Here is an 11,821-nt window from a genome sequence, read left to right as displayed (position 1 = left end):
GGGCCTTATTATCGGGCTTGAAACCGACGGTACCAATGACCTGTCTCAACTAACAACTTTCTGTACACAAAATATATATATATATATATATATAAAATCATATACATACACACATATGATGATTGCAACGTCTAGTCAGACGAGTGCCACTCACTCAGACACATAAAGTCCATAAGCCCAAATGCCTAAGGGAGTATCTATACAAAAATGATGTTACAGAGTTTTAGCTTTGTACGACAGCTAAGTCTCTCTCTCGGTTCAAAATGTTGAGATCCAGCAACAAGCAAGAGCAAGATAGCCAGCGACAAATTAAACTGCAGACCAGCTTAATGTGGGTACTGGTCTCCCGCTTTATGGTTTTTTAAATCAGAGATTTGCTTCTCCTAGAAAGGTTGCCTTCACTGCGACTTACGGGAGCCCTCTCCACCCCAACACATACATACATACGCACAAATATACACAGTACTAGTTGGCCATTGACCCCAATAAAGGAATGAACATTCGCCCTTTGGAAGGTCTTGTTTTTAATCCTTCAGGGAGACTAGCTGCCCTCCTCACCAAACAAGTCTGGTGGGGGAACCAGTTTAGTCGCCGGTGACCCGACCATGAGGCAGGTAGTATTGGGTTACATGGTACCAGTAGCATATGACATGACCTGAGCATAACATACACATATACAAACCTATATATACATATACACAGGTATATACAAATCTCTCTCTCATATATATATATATATATATATATATATATATATGCAAACATACACATATACACAGACATATATAAACCAATATATATATATATATATATATGAATATGAGGATTCGCATATATATATATATATATATATATATATATATATATATATATATATATATATATATATATATAACTACTTCATTTCCTCACAGAAAATGAATATACAAAAGTATAAATTTATGCATAAACATTAAGTATTTACTTCAAAAGTGCTCAATATGTAGGTAGAGCTAGTTAGTAATTTATAAAATATATCTGGCGATTAAGCTACACTGAATATTCCGCATTTCATCCACTCTAGGATTCTTCAGGCTTATGCGCATAAGCCTGAAGAATCCTAAAGTGGATGAAACACGGAATATTCAGTGTAGCTTAATCGCCAGATATATTTTATAAATTACTATATATATATATGCGCGGATCCTCATTTTATGAAAATCATGTGCGTATACAAACTGGGGAGAAATATATGGTTCTAATGTTTCACATGAATTAAATTGGAAAAGACAAGCATATGTACACTGAATTATTAATTTCATGCAAACATTAGTTTTCAATTGATGGCAAAACAGCAATAGTTATAGACTAGCTATAAATATTATTTTGCCAAACTATATTTCCTTTGATGATATTTATTTAAACTCCATGGAGTAGGGGAAAAAATTAAAATTTTTGTATTCCTAGTCAAATAACAAATTTCTTCTAAGTTTTTAATTTACAGAATTTATTCCCAAATTTATATATATACTAGCAGGGGTGCCCGGCGTTGCTCGGGTGTTTGGAGGTGTATGCTGTGCAAAAAAAGCAAAAAAAAACAAAAAAAAAATGGTTAATTTTTTAAAACTTTGACCCCTATTATGACCCCTTAAAATTTATTGTTTCGGACTCAAATCACTTTATTAAGTAAGATCCATGTTCAAGGAACCTATATCTAAAATTTCAAGTGTCTAGACTCAAAATTGTCGGAGGAGTTTGGTAGAGATCTTAAAGGTCAAATCGTTGAAATTTGACCCCTTAACAGCCAAATTTCTGGCTGACACCCATCACATCAATTTTCCCAAATCTCAGTACCCGGTATTTCAAATTTCGAGTCCATAGACTAAAAATTGACGGAGTTATTGCGTAGGGAAATGAACACAGACAGACAGACACACAGACAGACAGACACGTTCACTTTTATAGATATATAAATATATATATATATGTATATATATATAAATATATATATTTTAATTTTAAAAATATAATTATCCACTGACATGTGTTTCGTCATCAGAGTGGCTGAATGATGAAACCCATGTTAGTGGATAATCATATTTTGAAAATAACATATATACCGCTCCCCATTTAGGGGGTATCAAATTGGTCAAAGAGGAAAATTATTCCCAACTCGCATTCAGGTAAAAATGCACTTTCATATAAATAAATGAATTCATTCAAAAAGTATCGGTAACAAAAATAAATAAAAGCATATATATATACATATATATATATATACATATATATATATGTATACATATACATATATATATATATGTATACATATACATATATATATATATATATATATATATATATATATATATATATATGGAATGGGGAAGATTAAAAAAAAAAACTTAAATAAATAACTTGGAGAAAAATAATAATAAACTAATTTAAGTGAAAACAGGTTATTGGTTGCAAGGGTAAATGAATAATCCATTGAAACATTTAAAAGGAGAGATACAAAAATAGGTTGATATAAAAAATTCATAACAAACGGAAAAAAAGCTTTGAATGTAGGTAATTTTTTTTTATCAAATGGTTTTCCTTAAAAGGAAAGTGGATTCCATATTGTTCATTAAAAGGTGTTTTTCTCCGCGTCTGAAGAGAGGCTATTGTGAATATTTCAAATGATATAAGGTTTGAAATTTTCCGAATGGTCGTGAAACAATTGTAACGAACAATGAAAATACACTACTTGTTGCTATCAATCTAACTTTTGTTGTCTTGATTTTGTTAAAACGATATATATACTTGCAAAAGTACCCGTCGTTGACTGGGTTCAAAAACAGCCTACACAAAATGGACTCTGATTTATGAAAGTATGATAGGTTATGAAAAGGAAGGGTTGTAAATTTGGGGGTGTCAAAACCAAAGTAAAAATATGATGAAAGTAAAAATAAAGTAGATAAACCCCATAATTTATTATACCGTACCTGTTCACACTGAAACACTTATCACAATATTCTGTGGATCTATATTAAAAAACCTTGTTAAACTTTGTGACATATTTCCATTCTATGGAGGTCAGGTGTGAACGAACACCTCATAATTTTATTATACCATATTTCTTCAAATTGAAACAATTATCAAAGTATACTTACGCAGATAGATATGAAAAGTTCCCACAATTTTATTATACCATCCCTATTTAAGTTAAAACATACTTATCGAAGTATTATTATGTACATCTATATCAAAAACACTTGTAAAAGTTTTTTTTTAATTTTTAAATTTTTTATTTCCACACTTTGTGGACCAGGCGCGAACGCAGACCCCACAATTTTAATGAACCACCGTTCTGCCAGATCAAACATACCCATTCCTGTGTCTTGATACATCTATCATTATATGTAATCAGTTTTTTTAAATAGTCAACCATAAAGGAGCCTATTCGTGACCAGACACACACACACACACGCTCAGCTTTATATATATATATATATATATATATATATATATATATATATATATATATATATATATATATATGAGAAATACAAACAGAATGCTTGATTACGTTTACAAGAACATTATAATATGGAACATGATGTGAAGAATAAGATTTTAGGCATTCATATCATTGTTTTCTTTATTTGCAGAAATAATGTCTTAGACAGCAGCCCAGAAAGATTTTTCATGTACATTTTGTTCATCTCTGTTTTTTGTATAAATTACAACTAAAGAATCAAACAGATGCAAACACTGAAGAAACATAGTTTGCTTCAGTTTTGATACCATTCAGCTTTAGCATTGGCGACTGGCCACAAAAAGACATAAGTAGACTGGATACCAAAACACGGAAAATGCTGACACTACAGAATAACATACCAAAACTAGTTTCTGCCTAGGCTGTATCCGCCCAGAGAAACAGGGGGTATGGGTCTCTCAGAGATTGACTATCAGCACCGTGCAACTATCGTGGGCATTGGACAACATCTTATGAGCTCCTAGAATCTAAATCTTAAAATGGTGAATGGTGCACAACCACCATGAAACTGGCCAAGCATTTTGGGACAAGACTGTCTTACAAATGAGACAGAATTAGAAAACAAGTCTGCTATAGAAAAAATAACCCAAAAGAGTCGCCAGAAATACACAAAGAACTTTGATTGCAGAGAACTGGAAGAATGGGCCAAACAATAGTGTGCTAAGTATTTTCTGGATGAATTCACCCAGTACAATATGGATAAGGAAGGCTCCATAGACTGGCTGAAAAGAGGATCGCTCTGTTACGAGCAAGAGAGAATTGTAATGGCTGTCCAAAAACAATGTCTGAGAGCAATGGCAGTTAAGGGGTGGCTCCCCCCCCAAAGCCCGCTGGAACATCTGTAAAAAGTTGAATATCAAATTTCACAGCAAGTCCATAGTAATATAGAAAAAAAAGAAGAAAGAAGCAACCTTAGTAGAAGTTAGTGCTCCCAATGATAATGCATTAAACAGAGCTGCAAGGGAAAAGATAACAAGATTAAAAAGAAAAATTAGAATCTTAGGAAGATTTCTATCATTCTAGTAATTTTAGAGAAAGAATTTCAAAGATTATCAGGCAAATATACCAAGTGAAGCAAGTGCAAAGGTACAAACCATTATGATTTAAAAGCTCAAGTTGGAATATATGATATAGCGGATATGCTTCATTCCAACTAGAAAAAAAAAAGAAAATTTTTTTGAAAGAATTTTAAAGAAGTTTAGTGCTTGCTAGGTACTGTCCTCTGGCATGTAAACTCTTTAGGACAATCTGACATAAGAATACTTCATCTTACAAGTAAACTCTATTTAAATAGTGAAAATAACATTTGAAGCCCAAATAAGATCCTCTCAGTATGACTACTATACTCTTATTATTCTTAGTGATTTTGTCTGTAGTAACAACACCGAGCTGGATACTCCACCAGACTAGCTTAATTCTTGTCCTGGATTATGGCTAGATCAAGTGACTGCAAGAAAGATATATATATAATTTTAAAAATAAAATTATCAACAGACACATGTTTTGTTGTCTACGACTCATCAGAATGGCTGAATCTATTCAGCCACTCTCTATATAATTATCCACTGATATCATTCAGCCATTCTGATGAGTTGTAGACAACGAAACACGTGTCAGTGGATAATTATATACATATAAAATATAATTATATATATATAATTACATATATATGTGTGTGTGTGTAATTACATATATATATGTGTAATTACATATATACATATGTAATTATATATATATATATATATATATATATATAATATGTAATTATATATATATAAAATCCACTGACACATGTTTCGTCGTCTACGACTCATCAGAGTGGCTGTGGATAATTATATTTTAAAAATAATACATATTCCGCTCTCCATTTGAGGGTACCAAAATTGGTGAAAGGGAAATTTATTCCCAACTAGCATTTAGGTAAAAATGTACTTTCGTATATATTATTGAATTCATCGCAAAACAAAAACAAATGACATATATATATATATATATATATATATATATATATATATATATATATATATATATATAAAAGAATAATGGAAATAGTATTCTGACGAAACAGAAATAAAAAATGAACAAAGCCATGTGTTCATCAACGTTTTATTTTTATTGCAAGACTTCCTCTGGATAGGTGATATTAAGAAAAAAAAACACCCATACGAATATTTGAAAAAATATTTTTGTTTATTAATTAATGACCGTGTTCCATTTCAGAGACAAAAAAAGTCGTTGGAAATTAAAAAAAAAGAGGGAGCATAGCATTGTGAAAAAGAGTTAGGTTTTTTGTTTTTTTTATATACCGTCATATAGCCGTTAATATATTTAAAAGATATGATGCAATTTATATTCTTTTTGGAACAAATATGTCCTTTATAATTCAAATATGGATGTGTATTTTTTATGTAATTTATTGACTGATTATATATGTTAATATAGGAAGTGTTTTCTATAGTGTAAAAGTTTACCTATGCCTAAAATTATAAGTTTTTGTATATAATACATAGTAATAGTTTATATATATAATATAAAGCTGAATGTCTGTGTGTGTGTGTGTGTGTATGTGTGTGTGTGTGTGTGTGTGTGTGTGTGTGTGTGTAGACGTTTCCGGCGATCGCGACCAGAAAAATGCTGCCAGAATTAGTTTCACTTTTATTATACGAAAAAAGCTTAATACACATGGTGCGATCAAAAAATGTTGAATATTTATCTTTTCAAAGGCTTGCAAATTAAATAGGCGACCCCCATTGTTAATTCGTAGATATTATGATTTAGACGTGATATAAACAGTTTTAAGATGAAGTCAGTTGACCAATCGCTTCTTAGAAAAAGCCTTTCTCGGACATACACAAAAAGCGAACATACATACACACACATTTTCGCTTTTATATATATAGATTTTATTGGACCCAATATACAGTAATGATTTAAAAAGTTTTGAAAATAATGACTCGTGCATTGTCCACCATTAATAATCGAAACAAAAACGTTCGTCTTACAGTTTATTTTTTCCTCTACCGTTAATAATTGCGCTATGAAGGCATGTTTGCTGCAAGGCTAAAAGTTAAAATATGAGGCAATAGCTACTACATTACGTATGCATATTCGTAATGCCTGCATTCAACCTTCACCTTGCAAATTCTATTTTTCTTTTAATTTTCACACTTTTCTACTGATTTTTCCGGGCTAAAAACCAAATATAAAGTTTTGCATGGGTTCAAATACCTTATATATATGAAGTTTCATGTCTGTAGACCAAAAACTCTTGGAGGAGTTTTGTAGGCAAAACTTTTGAAACAAAAATATATATTTATACATAAATATATATGGAAGCAATTTTGTGTTTACTATAAACTTTTTACACAAGTATAAATCATGTAGAATATCTGCATGAATATAATTACACATAATAGTTAACTAAAGATGATCATCCCATAAGAAAACCGAAAAAAAAACTGATAGGGAATTAATTAAAATGAATGTTTAAAAGAATAGTCTTAGACTCTTGGCAGCGAATCATAGAGTTATGTTATGCAAGAATTTGAGATATTGTTGAATTCCTCTTTAACATTTGCCCATAATTGATCCAAGTTCTTTGGTGTATACTTTCCTAAATTAACTTTTAAAAAACTCCAAAGATTTTCTATAGGGTTGAGGTCAGGACTCTGTGATGATCAGTCAGCTAACACAGTAATACCCTTTTCTTCCAAAAGTTTTCTAGAACTTTTCTCTTCACACTTGTCCAGCAGAGGTCTGGTCAGTGCTCTCTCCTTGGTCTTTCCATCCTTCTAGACTCTTCTCGGCTATTTAGCATCACTTTGAAGGGGGGGGGCGGTGATGGAGTGGTGATAGAGAACATAAAGGACGATTGATCAGAATCGGAATCGGGAATCAGAAAAATCGGAATATTTGAGGGTATCAGAATTGGTATCGGAATCGAAAAAATTTGTATTGATTTTCCGATGACAAAACGATTTTTTTAATTGTCTTCTTGTATGCGACTTTGTTTGAATCAAAATTTATCAATAATGATAAAATAATAAATATTTATTGATTTTAAACCACTAGTGAAGGTAAAATCGATAGATCTTGCCCCACAAATATATTTTTACATTTAGGAACATATCTGCACACTTAACACCTGTGTCTTTATGGTCATCAGGGAAAAAATACAGCTATATATATATCTAAGTATTTAGAAAGTTATAAAGAATCGGAATCGGTAACTGTATCGGAATTGAGAATTTAAGACGGAATCGGTAATTGTATTGGAATCGTGAAAAATATTGGAATTGTCCCATCACTAATAAATATGCAGCTTCAATATTCTTGGTTCCATGTAACACTTCTTCATGTTTTGCCTTTGCAGCAGCTCGTTTGGCCCCCACGCATGTGGCTTATGTGTATTAGTCTCCGCATTCAAGGGTTTTCCTTAATATTTCAGCTGTTTTCATTATTGTTATTCGCTGTATCTTTCCAGCCATTCTTTTTTTTTATTCACACGGGCCATCAGCAGTTGTATTCCCTGAAATCTGGGTGACAAGTCTCCAGGATTTTCAAGTACTCTCCATCTCTTTTGATAATCTTTACAAACGAATTTCTGTTATTGCAACAGTCGCTTACCATTGATTTCTTGCTGGCAGCAACTATTGGCCTTCACTTGCATTTGGGTGGCAACAAGCCTGTCAAAAGTCTCAGTCTTCTTTGCACTTATTCAGTAGAAGTCTGGTTAGTGCTTTCCCTCCTTCGTGTCTCCATTATCCTTGACCCTTCACGACTATATTGTGTGGCACCAGTCAATGGTAACTCCATTTTCTTTGAAATTAATTTAAAACTTTGTTTCGTTTTTTTTTTGGATACATGAGGTGTTATTTTTATCATTTTTTTACTTCTGTAGCATTTTCCATATAGTCGATTAGCATTTTTATATATATTTAAAATGATCTTATCTGTGTGTGTGTGTGTGTGTGTGTGTGTGTGTGTGTGTGTGTGTGGATTGGTCTCTACCAGACTACTCTGTCAATTTTTGGTCTAAAGACTTGAGAGGTCGAAATTAAATAAAAAAACTTGAACTTGGCATGTTATATAGGGGTTTCATTGAGAGAGTCTTATTATAAGTGATGCTTAGGGAGTCTTAGAGAGAGTTTGTCGTTAACTTAGAGATGTATTAAGAGGGATGCTGTGTAGACTCAGAGAGATTGTTTGTTTATAACGATTCATATATTTTAAAAATGTTCATTACTTAGAAGTGAAATATGGAAACTCTTCGAGTGAAGAGATAGTGTTCAGACAGTCTTAGTGTAGATATGAGATGTAGAGTTCACATTGTAGATATGAGATGTGTATGTCATGACATTTTATAACACAGACATATAGACATATAATAACAATTTTCACTTTACCTTTTGCTGAAATCACAACACAAAGACGACGTCTACAAAAACACATGATGGTTTTATTTCTTCTCACGACCGGCCGTGGTTTTCATCATCAAAAATTCAAAGCTTCATTCTAAGTTTCACAAGTGACCGTCTCGCTTCTAGATGTTCGAATCCCCAGACTCTCTCTGAGTTTCTCTCCCTGCTTCTGCCTCTCACTAACTAACTTACTAACTACTCTCACTTCCTATATTGAGAAATCCATGCATGTCCGGCCAACATGACCACAATTCCCGTGCCATCAACATGCGCGACCTGCACGTTTCTGAACATTCTGATTTCCCATTTTTTTCTTTGTTGTTTTCACAAAGGAATTCAACCTACATATCTAATTCATTTAACCCATATTTTATTATCCACATTCTTCTAACAATGAATAGTTTATTTATTATTTATTTCATCAGTATTAACAATTTACTGGATGTTGCAATATTTTGATCCTATAATGGGGTATGATCCCACACAGTCGGACGATTCTATTTATAAACGATGCTGCTAAGAACTGACGAATCAAATTAATTCACGTTCTGCTACAAACCAATCAGGAACCAGAATTGCTTCATAAATATTAACCCTTTTCTGGAGCAATTTCACATGTTCTTTCCCGGGTTTCGACACGGTAAGAATATTTTGTTCTGTGGAACTGTCTACTACAAACAAGTCACCTACCAGGACTTGTGTGTAACAGCGAACCATCTGAAGCTCAAAGTGGCTTACACTTCTACACTGGACATTCCATTTAAACCTATTATTCTTTAAAACTTATCTCCAGGGTTCGATTCCCATGTTCTCCCATTTTATTTTCATTTTAACTAAATCTCTCTATTTTTATACTTACATGAAAAGGGGACAGCCCTTATCATGTAACAGGCAGAGGTAAATGGACTAAACCTGTGACTTATACGCATACATAGATATACATTTCTATGTTAAAGTCGCTTAATTTTTAACATTTTCTTATCCATCTGTCAATATTTTAAATAATGACGACTAAGGTTGAAACGCTAAATGTTTTGGTTTCCATTCTAGCTAATGGCTCCAAAGTCATTAACTTTTCAAATCATTACTATATATTGGGCACAATATAATAATCAATAAAGAATTAGCTCTCTAATAATAAATACAAAATCTGCATGAATTAAAATATATTTAAGCATATTTTATGATTAGACCACACCAGAGATGGGACCACTATGTTATATTTGATACTAACCTGGGTGCCCGGCGTTGCCCGGGTGTTTGGAGGTGTGTGTTGAGCAAAAAAAAAAAAAAAGGTGGTGGTAAGCAGGCAGGCTCGAACCTGCATTGTGAAGAAGGAAAAGAATGCAAAAAAAAAAAAAATGTGACGTCTTTGCCGTTGCGTCCGTCACCAAACCAGAAGTGGCAAAGGTTTAAATTAATGCTAGTCAATGGAAAAGGGAGGATGATTTAAAGGTTATGAGGGGTTTTTGAAGCATGAAAAACGATGTTACTTTTTGTATTTAATATTTTTATTGTTATTTTTATATTTCAAGCGGACCTCCGCTCTTGGCTACAAAAAAAGTATAGTAGTAGTTAATAAAACATTTTAAAACACTTTGAAAAAGAGTTAAAAACATATTCAATTTAAAAAAGGAAGCACAAAATAAGTGGATAGTCCTTAATCTGCGGAGTTTTGAAGAAATACTTTCTTTCTCATCAGAGGGTAGAATTTAGCAAAATACGGGATCAGATTTTGCTTGTAAAAGTATTTGATAAAACTACAAGTAAGTCATTGACCTTACTTGGTCACAAATAGTGAAGGAGAGGGAATAGGGTGAAGAAAAAGGTGATTTTACGTGAATGGATAGCCTGGTGAAAGGTAAAATATCCAACAACGGTAAAATCCATAAATCAAAATCCAAAATGTTGGTTAAATTAATTTTGCCATCTTGGATTATTTTGGTAAACTTAACTGTAATACTTATATATATATATACATATATATATACATATATATATATATATATATATATATATATATATATATATATATATATATATACACACACACACACGAGGGGTGTGTGCAATAAGTAATGCCCCTGACCCACTTCCCATAGCAGTAGAGCAACGAAACTTGGCGCAGTTATTAGTCTTTCTCTACATAAGAACCACCCAGAGTTATGCATTTCTCTCATCGTTTGATGCAGCTCTGGAGACTGTTTTTGTAGAAGACCCCAGGTTGATCCTCCAACCACAACGTGACTTCAGAAATCAAGGCTGCATCATCTGGGAGACGCTTTCCTTTCAAAAACAACTTCATGGCTGGGAGGAGGTAAAAGTCAGAGGGTGCAAAGTCAGGAGAGTAGGGAGGATGGGGCAGGATTTAATAACCACACGCCCATGCTTCTTATTGGGCGACATGTGAGTTGTGGACCGGAGCGTTGTCTTGCAGGAGGAGTGTATCTTTGCTGATCTTGGCCTACCTCTTTATTTTGATAGCTTTCCTTAATTTCCTCAAAAGTGAAGCATAATAGGCTCCTATAATCGTGGTACCCTTTGCCAGGAAATCTGTCATCACTACTCTGTCCTGGTCCCAGAAGACTGTGAGCATGACCTTGCCAGCGGAGGGCTGTACCCTTGCCTTCTTTGGAGGTGGTGAGTGCAAGTGCTTCCACTGCATTGATTGGGCTTTGGTCTCTGGATCATAGTGATGGACCCAGGTTTCATCCTGTGTAATCAGTTTTTTGAAAAACTTTGACATCTTCTTGGCACATCTCCAAATTCATCCTCAAGCATTCAACACGTTCTTGCTTCTGGAATGGTGTGAGCAACCTGGGAATCCATTTGGCAGACACCTTATGCATATGCAAATGGTCATGAATGATAGTTTCCACAGACC

At 33.2% G+C, this 11,821-nt stretch overlaps 1 protein-coding gene across 1 annotated transcript in view; it reads left to right on the top strand.

Moving 5' to 3' along the window:
* The window catches only part of LOC145269168 (uncharacterized), an 85,709-nt gene that overhangs the window by 50,587 nt on the left and 23,301 nt on the right, over nucleotides 1–11,821 (top strand). Inside the window, exon 5 of the mRNA XM_080124777.1 lies at nucleotides 8,136–8,248. Within this exon, the coding sequence (XP_079980903.1) occupies nucleotides 8,136–8,248 (113 nt within the window). The remainder of the gene's footprint in view (nucleotides 1–8,135; nucleotides 8,249–11,821) is intronic.

This window comes from Euprymna scolopes, chromosome 45, assembly GCF_053919585.1.
Source record: "Euprymna scolopes isolate OS-2025 chromosome 45, ASM5391958v1, whole genome shotgun sequence".
Taxonomy (NCBI): domain Eukaryota; kingdom Metazoa; phylum Mollusca; class Cephalopoda; order Sepiida; family Sepiolidae; genus Euprymna; species Euprymna scolopes.
This window is presented reverse-complemented; position numbering and strand designations above follow the sequence as displayed.